Source organism: Ailuropoda melanoleuca, chromosome 1, assembly GCF_002007445.2.
Source record: "Ailuropoda melanoleuca isolate Jingjing chromosome 1, ASM200744v2, whole genome shotgun sequence".
In the NCBI taxonomy this organism is placed as follows: domain Eukaryota; kingdom Metazoa; phylum Chordata; class Mammalia; order Carnivora; family Ursidae; genus Ailuropoda; species Ailuropoda melanoleuca.
The window spans coordinates 1,770,158-1,788,298 of NC_048218.1; the positions used below are offsets into that span (position 1 = coordinate 1,770,158).

General features: G+C 52.2%; 1 protein-coding gene across 1 annotated transcript in view; it reads left to right on the plus strand.

Moving 5' to 3' along the window:
- LOC117801087 (thrombospondin-type laminin G domain and EAR repeat-containing protein-like) overlaps positions 1-16,925 on the plus strand; it is a 38,146-nt gene extending 21,221 nt beyond the window's left edge. Inside the window, exons 3-4 of the mRNA XM_034654652.1 lie at positions 15,672-15,892; positions 16,597-16,925. Coding sequence (XP_034510543.1) covers positions 15,672-15,892; positions 16,597-16,809 — 434 coding nt within the window. The 3' untranslated portion in view covers positions 16,810-16,925. The remainder of the gene's footprint in view (positions 1-15,671; positions 15,893-16,596) is intronic.
- Positions 16,926-18,141: the final 1,216 nt, after the last annotated feature.

Sequence of the window (18,141 nt, forward strand, 5' to 3'; positions counted from 1 at the left end):
GCACTTAGGAATTCTAATAGCGTTTTTATATATTCCTTAGGACTGGGCGTGGCATTTTCTTTGTCAGAGGGATCTTAACTCTAATTCAGTTACTTCAATTGACAGAGGGCTATTTTGGTTTTCTATTTCTTCTTGTGTGAGTTTTTATAATATGTATCTTTCCAGTTATTTGTCCATCTCGGTTGGCTGCTGAACGGGTCAGCATCGGGAATTGCATTCTTCTTTTATTGTTCTTGTAGCGTCTTACGGTCTGGGGCAATAGCCTTTTCTTTATTCCTGATATTGTTTATTTATTTCATTTTCTTTTCTTTTTCTTGACTGGTCAAGGTAGAAATTTATTAATTTTGATCTTTTAAAAAATTGGACTTGGTTTTATTAATTTTCTCTTGTTTGTCCATTTTCTATTTGGTAGATTTCTACACTTCTCAATTATTTCCTTCCCTCGACTTATTTTTGATTCTTTCTTTTTTTAAGATTTTTTTATGATAATATTTTTTATTATATTACGTTAGTCACCATACAGTACATCCCCGGATTCCGATGCAAAGTTCGATGATTCATTAGCTGCATATAACACCCAGCGCACCATGCAATACGTGCCCTCCTTACTACCCATCACCAGTCTATCCCATTCCCCCACCCCCCTCCCCTCTGAAGCCCTCAGTTTGTTTCTCAGAGTCCATAGTCTCTCATGCTTCATTCCCCTTCTGATTACCTCCCCTTTCTTTATCCCTTCCTAGTTCTTATGTTCCATAAATGAGAGAAACCATATGATAATTGTCTTTCTCTGCTTGACTTATTTCACTTAGCATTATCTCCAGTGCTGCCCACGTTGCAGCAAATGTTGTGAAATCGTTCTTTTTGATAGCTGAGTACTATTCCATTGTATATATGGACCACATCTTCTTAATCCAGTCATCTGTTGAAGGTCATCTCGGCTCCTTCCACGATTTGGCTATTGTGGACAATGCTGCTATGAACATTGGGGTGCATATGGCCCTTCTCTTCACTACGTCTGTATCTTTGGGGTAAACCCAGTAGTGCAATGGCTGGATCATAGGGTAGCTTAATTTTTAACTTTTTAAGGGACCTCCACACTGTCTTCCAGGATGGCTGTACCAACTTGCCTTCCCACCAACAATGTAGGAGGGATCCCCTTTCTCTACATCCTCTCCAACAATTGTTGTTTCTTGCCTTGTTTTTTTTTTTTAAGATTTTATTTATTTATTTGGCAGAGAGAGACAGACAGCGAGAGAGGGAACACCAGCAGGGGGAGTGGGAGAGGAAGAAGCAGGCTCCCGGTGGAGCAGGGAGTCCAATGCAGGGCTCGATCCCAGAACCCTGGGATCACGCCCTGAGCCGAAGGCAGACGCGTAACGACTGAGCCCCCCCGGTGCCCCCACTTATTTTGGATTCTACTTGAGCTTCTTTTTGTAGCTTTTGAAGGTAGAAACTTAGATAATTGATGGATTCCTTCTTTTCTATATAAATTATTAAACCTATACACTTCCCCCTATATACTGTGTTAGTTGCATTCTATAAAGTTTTTATTTTATTAAAAATATTTCCAATTTTCCATTGTGATTCCTTCTTTGACTCATGTATTATTTTGAAGTGTGTTATTTACTATCCAAATATTTTTTAGTTTTCCAGATATCTTTCTAAGTTCATGATTTCTGATTTTGTTGTGGTCAAACAACATTCTCAGTATGATTTCAATCCTATTAAACGTATTAAGACTGGCATTATGGCCCAGCATATGATTTATTTTGGTGAATGTTCTATGTGCACTTGAAAAAAATGTGAATTCAAGTTTACTGTTGTTGGATGGAATATTGTATACATGTCAATATGGTCAGGTTAGTGTATAGTGTTTCTCAAGTTTTCTATATACTTCTCAATTTCATCAAATTTGGAAAACATTGAGTCATTATCTCTTTAAATATTTTTCTGTCTCCCCTGACCCCCAAACTTTTTCTCAGGGACTCCAGTTATATTTATGTTAGACCATTTAATATTATTCCTCAGATTACTGATGCTCTGTTAATTTAAATTTTTTTCTCTTACTGTCTTTCGGTTTGGGAAATTTCTGTTTATGTCTCCTAGGTCTTTGATCATCATCAGTCTTTATTCTATTTTTAAATTCATCCTTTAAATTTTTTATTGTTAATGTTATGATTTTTTAGCTCTTGGAGTTCCATTTAGTTCTCTTTTGTATCTTACATTTCTCTCTTGTGTTCATGTCTTCCTTGAAATCCTTGAACATATTTATTATTGTTTTAACTACCTTGTCTGCTAATTCCAGCAACTGTCATTTCTGAGTTTGTTTGTATAATCTGTTTTGCCTCTTGATTATGGGTTAGATTTTTTCTCTAAGGTGTTTAGTAATTTTGGGGCACCTGGGTGGCTCAGTCAGTTGAGCATCCAAGTCCTGCTTTTGGCTCAGATCATGATCTCAGGGTTGTGGGATGGAGCCCTGTGTTGGCCTCCATACTTAGTGCAGAGTCTGCTTGAGAGTCTCTCTCTCTCCCTCCCCCTCTGCCCTGCCCCCGCTTGTATGCATGCATGCACATGCTGTCTCTCAAATAAATAAATAAATAAATAAATAAATAAATAAAATCTTTAAAAATATGTCTAGTAATTTTTTATTGGATGCTGGGTTTCAGTAAAATAATAGCGTGATACTGTTGGATGTTGTACGTTGTTTCCTTCTTTTAAAGAGCACTGGGCTTTGTTCTGTCTGGCACTTACCACCTGCAGATTGGCTTGATCATGGTGATGCTTCTGTGCTTGTTTTAATGTTTTCTTATTGCAGATTGAGAGAAGTCTTTACTCTCATGCAGGTTTAGCACGACTATTAATATGTGACTTCTGGGATGTGTATGTGTAGCAGACTACACCCTTCAGTGTGTGCTCCTGACACCACACCGGGGATGTCAGCGGGGCATGTGAGAAGATTTTAGACAATACAGAAATGAAAATTGCTAATTTTGAAGTTAGGAGGGCATTTAGACATGCTGTGGAAAAACATGGGTCTCGCAAATCCTAATCCTGATTGAAGGGTCATCATGAGGAGTGATGGGGCAAATCAAGGAAAAGAACTATCCCATGGAAGACAGTACAGGAGGGTGAAGGATGAGCCCAGGATGGCCCAAGCAGCCAGAGGCCTGCAATACCCACCCCCAGCCTCTGCTGCCCAGCTGGGACCTTGGGAATCACAGGAAGCCACAAAGGGTCCTGCAGGATGGCAGTGTTGTGTACAGAGGGGGGGAAGTGGACATGTGCTCAGGCTGGGGAATAATGACAAGATACACGGAGCCAGGGCTCTGGTTGGTCTTGGGCATTTATTGGTCAGTTTGCTTAAGTGCATCCAGAGACAGCAGGAGGGCTGGCAGGAGCTGGTGCAGGCTGATTGGCAGGGGCTGGACACACAGCTCGCAGGGGTGCAGATGAGGGTCAGGCAGGAGCTGGGGGCGCAGCAGGTAGGGGCGCAGTAGGGGGGCTCGCAGCAGCTCTCTGGGCAGTCGTCCACCTGCCAGGAGGAGTCGGGGCAGGAGTCACAGGAGCTGGGCAGGCAGATGCGGCTGCCATATCTCAGGTCACTGGAGCAGACGGACAGGGTGGACGCGGCCCATGGTGGGGGTGGGGGTGGNGGGGGCTGGAGGAGGGTGTGAGTGTGAGTGTGAGTGTTTGAGTGTGAGTGTGTGTTTGGTGCTCAGGCTGCTGACTTTTATACCCCCTGTGAGTGTGTGTTGTCCCAACAGCAGGCTTAGCGAAGCCTTCCCTTCCTTGTTGGTGTTTAGTGTTGTGCTGTTTCCCCAGTGCTGGGTCACTGTCTGAATGCCGTCGGCTTGTGAGGCTCCTGAGTGGAGTTCAGAGTATCCTGACCTGTGTTTGTCTCCAAAGGAAAAACAGTAGAAATGCTTTGATGCTTTGTAGAGACCAGAAATCAGGTGATTTTCTGAAAGTGACAGCCTGTGCTCCATCCCACGGGGGGTGGGGGGTGCACTTCTGGCCCAAGGCAGGGCCTGAAGATAGACCAATCCTAAAATTTGGGCTTTGATCAAAGGGAGAGATGCCCAGCTGTGTACAGGGCTGACGATGCCCAGCCGGCCTGGCTGTGGGGCAGGAGGCACTTCGTGGGTTGATGCTGCTGGTTGTAGTGGGTGTTAATGGGGCATGTGTCTCCCAGGTGTGAGCCCTGGGGCAAGTATGAGGAATGTGTCCTGGGGCCGAGATTGGCTCACCGAAGGGGCCACGGTCATGGATTCAGGCTAGCACAGGAGGAATGACCGTGACGGGCAACACATTGTCCTCATTGCTCATGCCCTGGTGCTTGGTTCCACACCTGAGACCTGGTGAGTACACGGCATCCGGCATGGTCCTCGTGTCCTCATGGACGCATGGCCACCGTACATGGCCCAGTCTCTGAAGGGGCAAGGGCAGGGCCCTTGGTGGTGCTCTGAGCTGCAGGGCTCCATCAAGGGCTTGTTGGGGGCCCGTGGGCTTCAGGGTTGAAAGCCTCACTGACCTCTGTTGGGTGGGACTGGGGGCTGTCCTGGGGGCCGCATGACAGTCAGTCCTCGGTGGAGAAATGTTGTTCTCTCAAAGACAAAATGGCTTAAAACCTTCTAAAGCTATTGAAAACTAATCTACACATCTGGGAAGCCCAATGCACTCCAAATAAGACACACACAAAAGATTCACAAAANCTGACTTTCTCCTCATACCCTCCTGGCTTGTGCTATCCTAGCAGCAGTCTCCCCAGCCCTCCCCTCCTTGGTGCTGAGAGCTGGGTCCTGAAGAACCAGCCACAGGGGTTATTTCCAGGAGTCCTTGCTCTGTTGACAAAACCCTGGAAATTGGCCTGGGAGTCTCTACTTGTTTTCAGTCCTAGAAAGATAGCTTGGGGGTGGAGTGCAGGTTGTAGTTTTATTGGGGGTCGTTGGGGGCCCCGGTGGAACACCTGGGTGTTGGGGGCTGGGTCCCAGGCCTGGTCGGGCTGAGCACCGCCACGCGCCTCTGTGCTCATTTCTGCATAACGATGATGAGTCATGATTTGTATGCAGCACCGTGTCAGTGTCCTGTGGCTATGGTAACAAACGCCGTAGAGCGGGCTTCAACAACAGAGGTCCATTCTCTCCCAGTTTGGAGGCTGGATGTCTGAGGTCAAGGATTGGCAGGGTTGGTTCCTGCTGGGGCCATGACAGAGAATCTGTCCCATGCTCTCTTAGCTTGGGGGATCTGCTGGCAATCTGAGGTCTCCTTGCCTTGTAAGAGCATCTCCCCATCTCTGCCTGCATCCTCGCTCGGCATCCTCCCTGTGTGCCTGTCTGCATGCACATTTTCTCATTTTACAAGGACACCAGTTGTATTGGGTTAGGACCCCTCTCCCCCAGTGACCTCATTGTATCTTGATCGTCTGTGAAGACCATCTTTCCAGAAGAGGTCACTTCTGCAGGTACTGGGGGTTAGGATTTCAGCGTCCTCATGGTACATAATTCGACTCTTAGCAAGCACCTGGTCTGAAGCAGACACAAAGCTGGAATGTGGGATGGGTGGAAAGGTGGAGCAGGTCTCCTTTCCTGGGGATTGCTGTCCGCAGCAGGTGAAGGATGGGGCGCAGGGTGCACATGGCATTATGGACCAGCTGCACCCACACATCTTCTGCTTTTCCTGGCACAGGTGAGCTCATGGGACACTTTGTGTTTTCGTGTCATTTACAGAATAATTGTAACAAGAGTACAGAGTGTTTACGCATGCCCTCACCCAGCTTCCTCTAGTAATATCTTACGTAGCCTCAGATCAGTGACAAATCTTAGAAATCAGCATGGGCACGTTACTGTTCACTAAAGGACACCTCCGTTTCCCACGAGTGTCCCCTCTCTGGTCCAGGACCCCATGTACATTTGTAAGGTCTCCCTAGTCTTCTCTAGTCTGAGGCAGTTTCTTGGTCTTTCCTTATCCTTTGTGTCTTGACACTTTTGAAGAGCCCTGGTCACACGTGTTGTAGAAATTTGGGGTTGTCTGAGGTTTCCTCACAACTGGACTGAGGTTATTATGTTTGGGGAAGAATCCCACAGAAGTAATGTGTTCAGTGAAGCGGGGATATATGATGTTGCTGTGTCTTGTCACTGGGGATAAGGTTAATTTTTCCCTTTGTAATTAATAAATATTTGGGGTGAGGGAGATTCTACGAGACTTTTCAAACATCCTGTTTCTGCTGTTGTGTTTGTCCAATGGTTTTAGTGTCCCTCTGGGGGCCATGTCTGCAGCAGGGTCGCTGTGGTGTTCTGATGGTGAATTTCCACTTCCCCATTCCACCTCCATTTATTAACCAAAATTCTTCTGTAAGGAAGAGCTGCCCCCTTTCCTCCATTTATTTACCTGTTCTGGTTTAATTTATTTCATTATGGTCTAAAGAATATTTGTTTTATTATTTGGGTAATAATCCAGTATTATCATTATTTTGTTCACATTATTCCAGCTTTGAGCACTGGGACATCATTCATTTGGGTCCTATACCTTTCAGCATGCTTCCAACTCCCCAGCGTCTCACTTCTGGTCCCAGCTCCTCTGGAAATCTCCCTGTCCCATCCCTGGAGTCCACCACTTCTCCAGGGAGCCCTGCTCCTTTTAGTGGGTGATGGTATTTAGAAACCATGATCTGGAGCTCGATGTGCTCAGTGCTGCTGGGGTGGCGCTTTGGTAGCAGGCAGAGCAAGTAAATGCTCGTGTGTGTGTGCTCACACGTGCCCTACCTCGGGGGGAGGCATTCAGTGCTCGCTTGGTTGTGGTCGCTGAGATTTTGCCTAGATTAGCTTCCACAGGCTAAAAAGCTCCCTCTTATTACTGACAGATTTATCATGAATGAATGTTGGATTTCATGGAATGCTTTTTTTTTTTTAAAGATTTTATTTATTTATTTGACAGAGATAGAGACAGCCAACGAGAGAGGGAACAACAAGCAGGGGGAGTGGGAGAGGAAGAAGCAGGCTCACAGCAAGGAGCCTGATGTGGGGCTCGATCCCAACACCGGGATCACGCCCTGAGCCGAAGGCAGACGCTTAACCGCTGTGCCACCCAGGCGCCCCTCATGGAATGCTTTTTATACATTTATTGAGATGATTATACAGTTTTCTTTTTTAGTCTGTTATTACGGTGAATTACATTAATTGATTTCTTAAAGCCTTTATTTTGGAATAATTAGAAATGTATAGGAAATTGCAAAGCCAGTATGGAGAAGTCCGTGTACTTACATTGATTGGTTTAAACACGTTGAACCAGTCCTGAATTCCCAGATAAACCCACTTGGTTGTGATGTATCGTCCTTTTTATGTGTTGTTGGATTTGATTTGCTAATATTGTATTCAGGATCTCCACGTCTGTTTTCGTGAGGCTGTCGGTCCGCAGTCGACTGTTACAGCGGCATCTTCAGGTTTAAGAACGCCGCCCCGTGCAAGGAGTCGGCAGGTGTTCCCTCCTCTTCTACTTTCTAGAAAATATCGTGTAGAGCCGGTATTTGGTCTTCTTTCAATATTTGGGAGAATTTCCTGAGAAACGTAATGAAGTGCTTACTGAGGAGCTGGTCCATTTCACACGAGGTTTTGAATATACAGGCACAGTGTTGTGTGGAGGTCCCTCATTATCCTCTCCATTTGTGAAAAATGGTGGGTAATATCCCATTTTTTGTTCTTGATATTGGTAAGTTATTTCTTCTTGCTTTTTTTCCCCCTGGTCAGTCTGGCTGAAAGTTTACCAATCTTAATCATCTTCTCAAAGAATCAATTTTGGTTTCAACTGATCTCCTCTGTTTTTCTTGTTTTCACTTACATTGAGTTATAGTACATACGATCATACTGACCTATCCTTCCATTATCAAATTGATTAAGTCGAAACTTAGCTGGTTGATCAGATACCTGTCTTCTGTTCTAATGGAAGCCCTTAGTACTCTAAACTTCCGTCTCCTGTAGCCGCCCCCACCAGCCCTCTCTGGGCCGATAGCCCTGATCCGTTGGCCCTTTCCGGCTCTGACTCCGTAATTCCTGGACGCGGTGCGCATATTTGAAGGGCAATAGCTCGGCGAGGACTCTCCCATGATGGGACTGGAAGGCAGGTAACCCTCTACGAGCTGAGCGCTTGGACTTCCACATCCTCCAGCCCGAGGCCACTACAGCCGGATTCACCCTCTGTTCCTGTTCTCACTCGCCGGGAGGATGTGAGATAAGGTAACACGGAAAGCTGGCTGGATTGCAGAGATAGTCATGCCCGGCAGGAGAGAGTGGTGTTTTTATTACAAAGGTCCCCTGGGGGCAGGGACTGGCGCTTCATCCTCACCTCTCCCACAGCTCCTGGCAGAGGAGAATAAGAGGTGGCATTTTGGATCATCAGAGACAAGCTTTGTGGGTGGGACCCTGAGGGGAGCTGAGCATCCTGTCCTGGGAAGAACTCAGATCAAAGCCCCTTGTCGTGTGCCAGCCCTGCGTTCTGCCTGATGCGTGCACTGTCTTTTGCCTCCTGAATGTCCACGTGCCCAGGGGGGCCAGGTGCTTATTATACCTAATGGTCAACATTCGAGAAAGGTGAGAAAAGAAGGCTCTGGTTTGGGGCTGGCAAGTGCGGGTCCAGCAAGCGGATTTGTTCCCAGACTGTGTGTGGATTTTTCTGTGCCGGCTGATTAAGGCGCCCCGCCGGATGCCCTCTTGCCGATTTAAGTAAAATGAGCTCGACATCAGCTGTGTACTAGCCACGTGGCTCTTACTCAAGAGCCACTTAGCCAGCCCTGGCGGCCTGCATTCCTGCAGGCAAACACATACCCTCCCACAAACTCAGGCGGGAAGTTCATAGTCAACCTAAAACGTGGCCCTGCACAGAGCCGACTGCATCGTGAGGGATGGGCGTGCATTTCCAACTCAGTCCCTGCGAAGCTGTCCATTTCTGGGGAGCAACTTCTGCCTGCCAGACAGTATTTGCAGTCCCTCCCACAGCGCTACAAGAAAGGAAGATATCATCCCCTATTGCCGATGAGGAGACCGAGCCTCAGAAAGACCCATGACAGAAGCTGCAGGACATAGCGTGTCCCAGGACAGCTGGGCTCAAAGACCACGGCCCTTGCTATACCGTCTGCTTGACCCTTTGGGCAATGTTGTGCACCCTGAGAACCCTCTGACTCTGGCAGGTGACCAAAGTGGATGAGTAGGGATTTAAAAGCGCTGATGTGTGTCAGGGCTGAGCACTGGCCGGCCGCAGAGGCTCCATTACGCCTTCGTGAGGTTATTCTCTGCTGTTCTGGCGCTTCCCTGAGGCCTCAGTGACCCCCACACTGCCTTTGCCTTCCCAGACTTTGGATGCGTCCATGCTGCAGCCCCAGAGAGGCCAGGAGTCCTGCGCAAAGCCCAGTGTGCCAACCTGTTCCACGTTCTGTGACTTCCTTTAAAACAAGTTAAGGAAAGCAGGTTTGAACCCACAGAAGGGACGAGTTATTTTCCCATGCATGCTCTATCTTTACATTGTTTTCCTATATCCTTTTTTAAACCAATATACTAGGAGAAGAGTGGTCTCTATTACTGTTTTAATTTGCATTTCTCTGATGTGTATGGACTTGAGCATTTTGTCATATGTGAGCCCTTTGGATTTCTTCTTTTTTAGATTGCCTGCTTTTTTTTTTTTTTTTTTTTTTTAGGATTGTTCTTATATTTTCCTTGTTGATGTTCAGGGGCTCCCTGTCCCTTCTGTACCTTTCATGGTGTGGCAAACACCTTTCTCATTCTGTCCTGGGACTACTGGCCTTGCCCATCGTGTCCTTCCTGAGCAGAAGTTCTTGCTTTGATGTGAGCAAGTGTAATGACTTCTTTCTCATGGTTTGTATTTATTGAGCTTGTTTGAGGAATCTTCTGTACCACAAAGTCACAGAGATGGCTCCCAGCCCTCCTTCTAACTTGGAAGTTTCACCATTCACCCCTTCTGGAGGGGTAAACTATATATCCCAATTGGGGAGGAGTTCAGCCTGGTTTTCTCCCCCATAGACACCCACTTTGCCATCACTTTCTCCCAACGACCCCTCGCTCCCCACTCATCAGCATGGCCTATTGACCATGGGTGTTCAAGTTCTCCATCTCTTCTCTCCATGGGTCCACCTGCCTCTCCTTGGGCCTGAACTGGCCTGTTTTGTGATGATGGCTATACATTCAGTCTTACTGTCCCATAGGGCAACCCTTATAATATCCTAACCTAAATTCTGGAAATAAACTCCTCCTGGGCCCTGGGCACACTAATTCAAATCATTGAAATCTGCGGAGTAAGGAGGATTTTCCTGGCCATTTAGTTCTGCCTCCCTTCCCACCCCAGTGGAAGAGCCCCTTCTTGGAGACTGTCTAGAGTGTGCAGAGCCCACCTGGCTGAGCGGCTGTGCCTCACACCTGCACACCCAGCCAAGGCGGGTGGCTTCTTCCGAGTTACCTGGGCCTTGATGGGCTCCAGTATAGAAAGCCTTCCCAGAGAACAGTTCTGGGGCATGAAGAGCCTGGCTCCTGGTCAAAAATCCCATGCGTGATCTATCAGGCCCGGCCACGGGCGATCACAGAGACTTCACCCAGCAGGTGGCACAAGGCGGCCCTGCCACACACCAGGCCTGGGACGCAGCCAGGGCACTGCCATCCTGGGGGAACTTCAGCGGGAACCCAGGCCCGCCAGCCCCCCTCGGAGGTCCATCTGCATTTGTAGCCCCGGGGCCTCCATCAGAGGCCTCCTTGTAGGGCGCCTGGAAGCTACTTTGCCCCCTCCCCACTCTGACTCAGTACCCGGTACTTTTCCATGCCAGCCCTCCCTCCTCCTCCCTCCTCCCTGGGCCCCAGGGCTCATCAGCTCATGGGAGGCTTTAGTCCTGGGCTCCTGGGCGTGGCCCCCACCGCACGCTCTTCCTGGGGGGCGGGTGGTCAGGGCTCCCTGTGGCTTTAGCCTCTTGCTCGTACTGTCGTAGTAGGTGACTGAAGTCCCCCGCATGTCTGCCAGTCTGGCTCGCTGCTGCAGGCGGCTCCCCCCCCACGTCTGGCCGCTCAGCTGGGCCCCTGACGGGGAGTCACCACCATCCCATCTTACAGATGAGAAAGCTGAGGCTCTGAGTGGCTCATCCAGTCAGTTGTGGGCCAGACCTTAAGACCTTGAGGCTGGTCGAGGACCTTACGTGGAGCCAGTTTCGAGTCTGTGTGCTTCTGGCTCCCGCCACATCTTTCTGCTGACCTGGAAGGACCTTGGGGACAAATGCTATTTCTGGAGCTGCCCTTTCCAGAAGCCTTTGTAGGCTAAACAGAGACCACCTAAGTGAGAAGAAGCAAAGGCTGTTTATTCCGAGCTGGCTGTAACAGGGGGTCCCCCACCGGCCCCGGGTTTGGCAGAGACTCAAAGTCGGGGAGGGAGAGAACTTCTGGTGGAGAGAGAGAGGCTCGGGGGGCCCCACGGGGGCTGCGGTGCGGGGAAGCTTCAGGTAGCCACCTGGAGGTGGGACCCCTGCGTGATTGGCTAGGGGTTAGGGAAGGGGTCCGTCGTTCGCTGAGTCCTGGCTGTTTGGAGCCGATGGCTTCCCGGCTGGCTGGCGCGGAGGCCACGTGGCAGTGATCGGCGGCCGGGGGCAGGTGGCTCGGCCGGGGTCTGCTCGTGAACACAGCCGCTCGGCATGAAGGCATGAACGTAGCAGCCCCAGTGCATGTGCATCAACTGATCAGAATTAATTTGCAGGGCTTTATCACTGTGTGTGTCCGACCGTCCTGCGGTGGCTCTGACTCTCGTCGACTCGGTCACCCCTCATCCTCGCATCTGGCAGGAACATTTCCAGGGAGGTATAGAACTCTCCGCCCGTGTTAACCTTGGAACCCTGCCAGCTGTGTGTGCAGACTGCAGACAAGGCGTAGGCGGGGCACCGGATGCCGACGACTGAGCGTCTGTCAGCGCGAAGGCTGCTCATCGGCAGGGGCTGAAGGGCAGGGGTGGGGTGGGCGGAGGACAACCAGGAAGGGGCTAGTCAGTCAGACAATGGAGGGAGAGGCTCTCCCTGGGATTAGCCAGATTCGGGGTTCCCCTGCTGCTAATGCACCCTGATTGCCTGTGCCCGGGGCTCAGCCAGGCTGCGGCACGTTCTGGGTGCTGGCAGCCTGTCCAGGGGTAGACCCACGTGTCCTGAAAGGGGCCAGGCCCCGCCCACCCGCCCCAGAGTCTCTCAGCGTTTTGCGGGTGAAATTAGGGCACGGTGTTTACTTAGAGCCTCACACCCTCCAGGGACCCCGACCAGACACAACCCCGCAGGACTCGGAATCTGACCCCGGTGCCGGCCAGCCCCAGGCTCGTCAGAGTCGGGTCGGGAGCGCAGGCTCGCCCCCCAGATGCCCGTCTCCTCCCTGGAGTCGCTCTGGGACCCTGTGGCGACACACACAGCTGCCTCAGAGGTGACCTCTGCCCTTGGAGGGCGCAGACCCTTCTCCCGCGAGTGCCCCCACTGTGGCTCCACGGAGCGGCTGCGTTCAGCGCTGTTTGCGCTTCCTAACGCGTGAATAGCGACAAAGCATATATACCTCCCTCTCCTCACAGCGCCCCCCAGAGGTGTCCTCCCAACATTGTTTGGGTCCCACTCCCACCCCACTGGCCCCCACGCTGTGCGCACGCTTCCACCCGACGGAGATCAGCAGTGTGCCGCACGCGGTGCCGCTCACCTCCCGCCCGCTAGCCGTTGGTCCACTGCGCACGCAGGTACCTCCACACCCTTGTCGGCGCCCCTCTCCCGAAGGACCTCAGTGTCGCCTGCTGTGCCCAAGGCTGGCTGGGGACCCACTCTGCACCCCGCAGCCGGTCACTGGGGATGGGCTAGTGTGATCTCGGTGGCTCTCCTTGCGCGCTGGTGGCGAGGCTGGGCCAGTCCGCGGTCTCCAGTGTGCCCGCTGCCCCGGACTCCTGTCCTGTGAGTCCCTGGGGACACAGCCCTGCCAGGGTTCCTGCTGGGCGCATTTATGAGGTAGCAGGGTGTTTACGTGCTGTGCGGATCGTTCTGTCTCCTCCGCCTTGCCCCCCCCCACACCCCTCGTGCTGCAGCCCTACGGCCGCGTTCAGGATGGGTCTCTCCCCGACTCTTGACCACAGGCCCAAGGCTCGTTTGAGATGCTGACTTGTCATTTCTTCTTTGCACTTGGGGCCTGTCCTCTGCACTCCTGTTTCAGACAGAGTTCTCCTTCTCCAATTCCCTTAAGGGAGGAAGATGTGCGCTACCTTCTGCTTTGTGACTCGCTTGTCCTTGTCCCAGGCCACCTTTATGCAGCACCCGCTGGCTGCTTCCCGCCGCGTTCACCCCTGCAGGGTGCAGGTGCTGAAGGGCAGCCTGGCCGAGGGTGGGGGGCGGGGGCTCCGAGCTCCGCTCAGTCCTCGGAGAGCGGTGGGGAGCGCTGTGGGGCGTCCGTCTGGTGGCCAGCAAAGGCCCTCGTGTCTCAGAGCCCCTCTCTGCCACGTGGATGGCCACCTGCCATTCTCATGCTGCTGCCTGACTCTGTTTCTTGCAAAAACAGGGTTGTTGTCCTCATGTCCCCCCCACACCCACTGGGGCCACAGCCCTGGTTGCTTCAAGGAAGATCAGTGGTTTGACCCCTAGCAGAGGGTGTCCCTAGGATTTCTGGATCATTCTGTGGGCTGCCTGAGAGCTGTCGGCGAGTGTCTGCCCCAGCCCCTGGGGTCTGGTCCAGCGTGACTGCCGCGGGCGGCCGTGTGACGCAGGCCCGTGAAGCGGAGCGATGCTTCTCCACCTGGCTGAGAAGGAGCTCTCCGCGCTGACCGGCCACCTGCTGTCCTTGCCCACATTCAGAGAGCGGAGGGCTGGGGGCCCTTACTCTGTGCTCTGATGAAGGCCTTAGAGGTCTTCCCAGGGCCGGGACTCATTCACACCCTCTATGCCACGGCGGCCTGGGCCAGGCGTGGATGGGATGAACGTAGCACGCAGGGGCACCAGGAAGCTGGCAAACGCCCCCACACGTTAGCCGTCTGTCACTGTCGGCAAGGCCGGGGGTCAGAACCGATACAAGTGGGAAGGGGCGCCTGGTCCACAGAGCCAGCCAGCGTCTCTAGCGGCTGTAGTTCTCTGGGTTCTGTCGGGGACGGTGACCCTGCTTTGAAGAGCCCTTTCCCTTGGTGACCCGCACGGACCAGGCCACGGCTGCCCGAATTTCCTGCTACTTGCGCCCGCTGTTAACCCGAAGTGGTGGTGTGCGCTCGTGGGAGACAGAGTCCAGACTCCCGGGTCCCAGCACCTGTGCGCTACCAACCACTCGCTTTCAGTCCACTCACGGTCCTCTGCCCACACCCTCCCTGTGACCAGCGGACACGCGCCTCCACGCCACAGGCCTTCCCTCAAGGCTCTCAGCCTGTGGCTGCAGACACGGCCACGCTCCAGCCCTTCTGTGGCTGGGCACTAGTTTTCCCAGACTGTCCCCTGCCACTTCCACCTGGCTCGCTTCAGCTGGGCAGTATTTATTTAGTGACGACTGTATGCCAGGGGCTGGCCACGTACCCCTGGCAATCTGGAGATGCCATAGTGTCCGTCTGGGAGGGGCCACACACTCGGGAGAGGACACAGGCCACAATGCTGAGACCAATGCAATATGGTACGTGCCACAAGCCTTGCCAGGCTGTCACAGCACGGGAAGCCCTTGAGGATTCTGGTCACAGGTCTCTTGTCCAGGGAGGCTGCTCCCTCCTGGAGGGGCTCCTCGTGTTGACGGACTGTGGCTGCTGTGGGGAAGCAGGGCGGGACGTCTGTGACAGACCACGCTGGACTGCAGGTCAGCCTCCACTGTCATCGCCACAGGGCCTGCTGACCTTGCCGACTGAGCCATATAGTGGATGGAGTGTGGGCTGCAGGCCCAGGTCGCCCATGTCAGATGCATGCCCTAGCAGGGCCACTGGGCCCGAGGGGGATGGCTCCAGAAATGGCTAATTCACTCCTGCATGCCTGGTCATTTACCCCAGGCCACGGTCAGGCATTTGGTGGCTGGGTTGTGCAGGGTCCGGGCAGTAGCCCAGGCTCTGCTCCAAGCCAGCACCTCCCTTCCAGAGGCGGGGCCCCATGAGCTGGTCCAGAAACAGCCCTTCTGGCCATAGACGCTGTCTGGGCTCCCCTTTTTCCTTTCCTAGCATCCGGCCTCAGCTCAGGCCAGGGCAGCCCATCAGCTGTGTTCTGATGACCTTGAACTGTTGGGCAGAGTTTCTCCAGGAGCGTATCTGCCTCTCTGCGGTGTGTGCAAGGAGCAGTGCCCAGTCCCAGGGCGGCTTTCGGGTCACACCAGAGGCCCCACCCTTCCACAGCATGTGGGGACACGCATCACGGAGCCCCGCTGAGAACACAGGGCATGCCACACTTGGTGGTCCCTGGACTGGTGGAGCCTGGCTCCTGCGGCGTGTGCACTCCCTGGGGCCGGGGCTGGGACTTGTCCTTCTTCTGTCCCCCTTGTACTCCCAGGACACCATGTGGCGATCGACTGGAAAACAGCGCGCCACGAAATGTACATGTGTAGCTCCTTCTGGGCAAAACCGGGGAGGGGGTCTGCAAGTGCATCGTTGACTCTCAGGGCCTCAGTTTCCCCACTGGTAAAGGGGAAATTCGTTGGGGCCCACATAACCCACCTGTGGTTTCCCTGACACAGACCTGCGCCCCCTGGACATCCTGGCAGAGGCCGTCCCTCCACACGGCGCCACGGGAGGAATCAGGGTGATGCAGGCCCATGGTGTGCGAGGACTCCAGCTCTCGGCCGCGGCCCCCCACGCCGTGAGCTTCCCTGCGTCGAGGATTTTCTTCCGATGCGACCTCTTCCCTGAAGAATTTTCGATCGTCATAACTTTGAAAGTTCCCAATCTTCCCCCGAAGGTCAGTGACGCTCTTTACTCCTCACCGCCCAAGCGCGCAGTGGGTACAGCAGACCTGGACTGCGGCCAGGCACTGCTCCCAGGCTCCAGGGTATCTCTGGGGTCAAGCGCGGCCATCCTGAGAAGTAGTGAGGTCCCCATCACAATGAGTGTGCAGGCAGAGCTGTGGGACTATTTGCTGAGTGTTTGTACTGTAATTCCTGCAGCCATAATTTTCTGGGGGGCTGACTTGTCAAAGGCTACGGATAATGCTTAGAGTTCTTAGTTTGACATCTTTCCCTGGGAAATGTAGACAATCAAATAACAAGAGCATGTCCTTTGGGGTCCCATTGCCTGTGATCGGCAGCCCCGTCCACCCCAGACAGCTAACATCCTGCCCCCCCACTCGGCTGGACGCCCCTGCAGGTGAGGGCCCACGGTGCCCTTCGCTGCTTCCGCCTGGGGCCCGGGACAGTGCCCGCCACAGGTGTGCGGGCGAGTCCGAATGCTCAATGGAGGAGGAAAGCCCTTCTGCCCTATCCTGACCCTGCTTGTTGGTTTGCTCCCGGGGGGGAGGCGACACCACCCTCCGTGCCCTGTGCACGTCTGCTCGCAAGGGCCCTCCCCATCGCGCCTTTGACTCCGCTGAGTTTTGTGTTCCAGTCGTTGTTTTCCCTGTTCTGCCCTTTCCGTTTTCTTCTATTTTGTATAAATTCCACTTCTCAGCTGAAAGCCTCCATCTCGTCGGCTCCTGTCCTGAACACGACTCCGGGATTGGGACGCAAGGACTCCGTTCTGTGGACGATCCCACGTGTGTCCCGCCCGTGGACTGGCTGTGCTGTCCCCTTCCTCTGCTCATTCTGTACCCCGCTCAGTGATGTTTGTGTGGGACTGTGTCAGGGGCCTCCCTTACCCCGGGGCCTCCGCAGAGGGCACTAGGGCAGCGCGAGGTGAACACGTCCTGCCCTGAGGTCACACTGCCCAGGGGCTCAAACTGCATCACCCTGAAACCGCCTTTCATACACGTGGCCTTTTTCTGTTGTTTTGAGCACATTCTGTCCATGAAATGACACTGAGCTTGCTTATTTACATAAACGTATGGTAATTGTAGAAACATATTTCATACCCGAGCATTTACGAAGTGTATTGAATGAGGGACAATGTGGTGAAACCCTCCTCGTTCATGTAAGTGACACTGTGGGTTTCCGCATGAGAAACATTTGTATACATGTGCCGCTAAGGAGTGTTTTATTTTTTCAGTTTTTATTTAAGTTCCAGGTGGTTGACACCCAGCGGAACACTAGTTCCAGGTGTACGGCCGAGCGATCCAACACCTCCGTCCATCACCCGGTGCTCAGCAGGACAAGTGCCCTCCTGACCCCAACCTCCCGCCCACCTCCCCTCCAGTGACCATCAGTGTGTTCTCTAGAGTGGAGTCTGTTTCTCAGTTTGCTTCTCTTTTTCTGTCCCTTTGCTTGCTTGTTTTGTTTCTTATATTCCCCATGAGTGAGATCATACGGTATTTCTCTCTGACTTATTTCACTTCGCCTAGTTCTCTGTAGCTCCATCCACGTCATTGCACGTGGCAAGATGTCGTTCTTCTGGTGGCTGAGAAATATTCCATTGTGCGCACACCACCTCTTCTTTATCCATTCATCCATCAACAGACACTTGGGCTGTTTCCGTAGTTTGGGTCCTGTAGATAATGCTGCTAATAGACTCAGCCGTGCATATATCCCTTCAAATTAGTGTTTTTGTATTTTGGGGGTAAATACCTAGTAGTGCAATTGCTGGGTTGTAAGGCAGCTCTATTTTTAATGTTTCGAGGAAGCTCCATACCGTTTTCCAGAGTGGCTGCACCAGTTTGCATTCCCACCAGCAGTGCTCGAGGGCTCCCCTTTCGCCACATCCTCACCAACACCTGTTGTTTCCTGACTTGTTCATTTTAGCCATTCTGACAGGTGTGAGGTGGGATCTCATCGTGGTTTGGATCTGCATTTCCCCGATGCTGAGTGATGTTGACCATCGTTTCACGTGTCTGGTGGCTATCTGGATGTCTTCTTTGGAGAAATGCCTGTTCATGTCTTCTGCCCATTTTTTAAATTAGATTAATTGTTTTGGGCCTTGAGTTTGATAAGTTCTTTATATATTTGGGATACTAACCCTTTCTCAGATATGTCACTTGCAAATATCTTCTCCTATTCCGTAGGTTGCCTTTTAGTTTTGTTGGTTGTTTCCTTTGCTGTGTGAAAGCTTTTTATTTAGTTTATT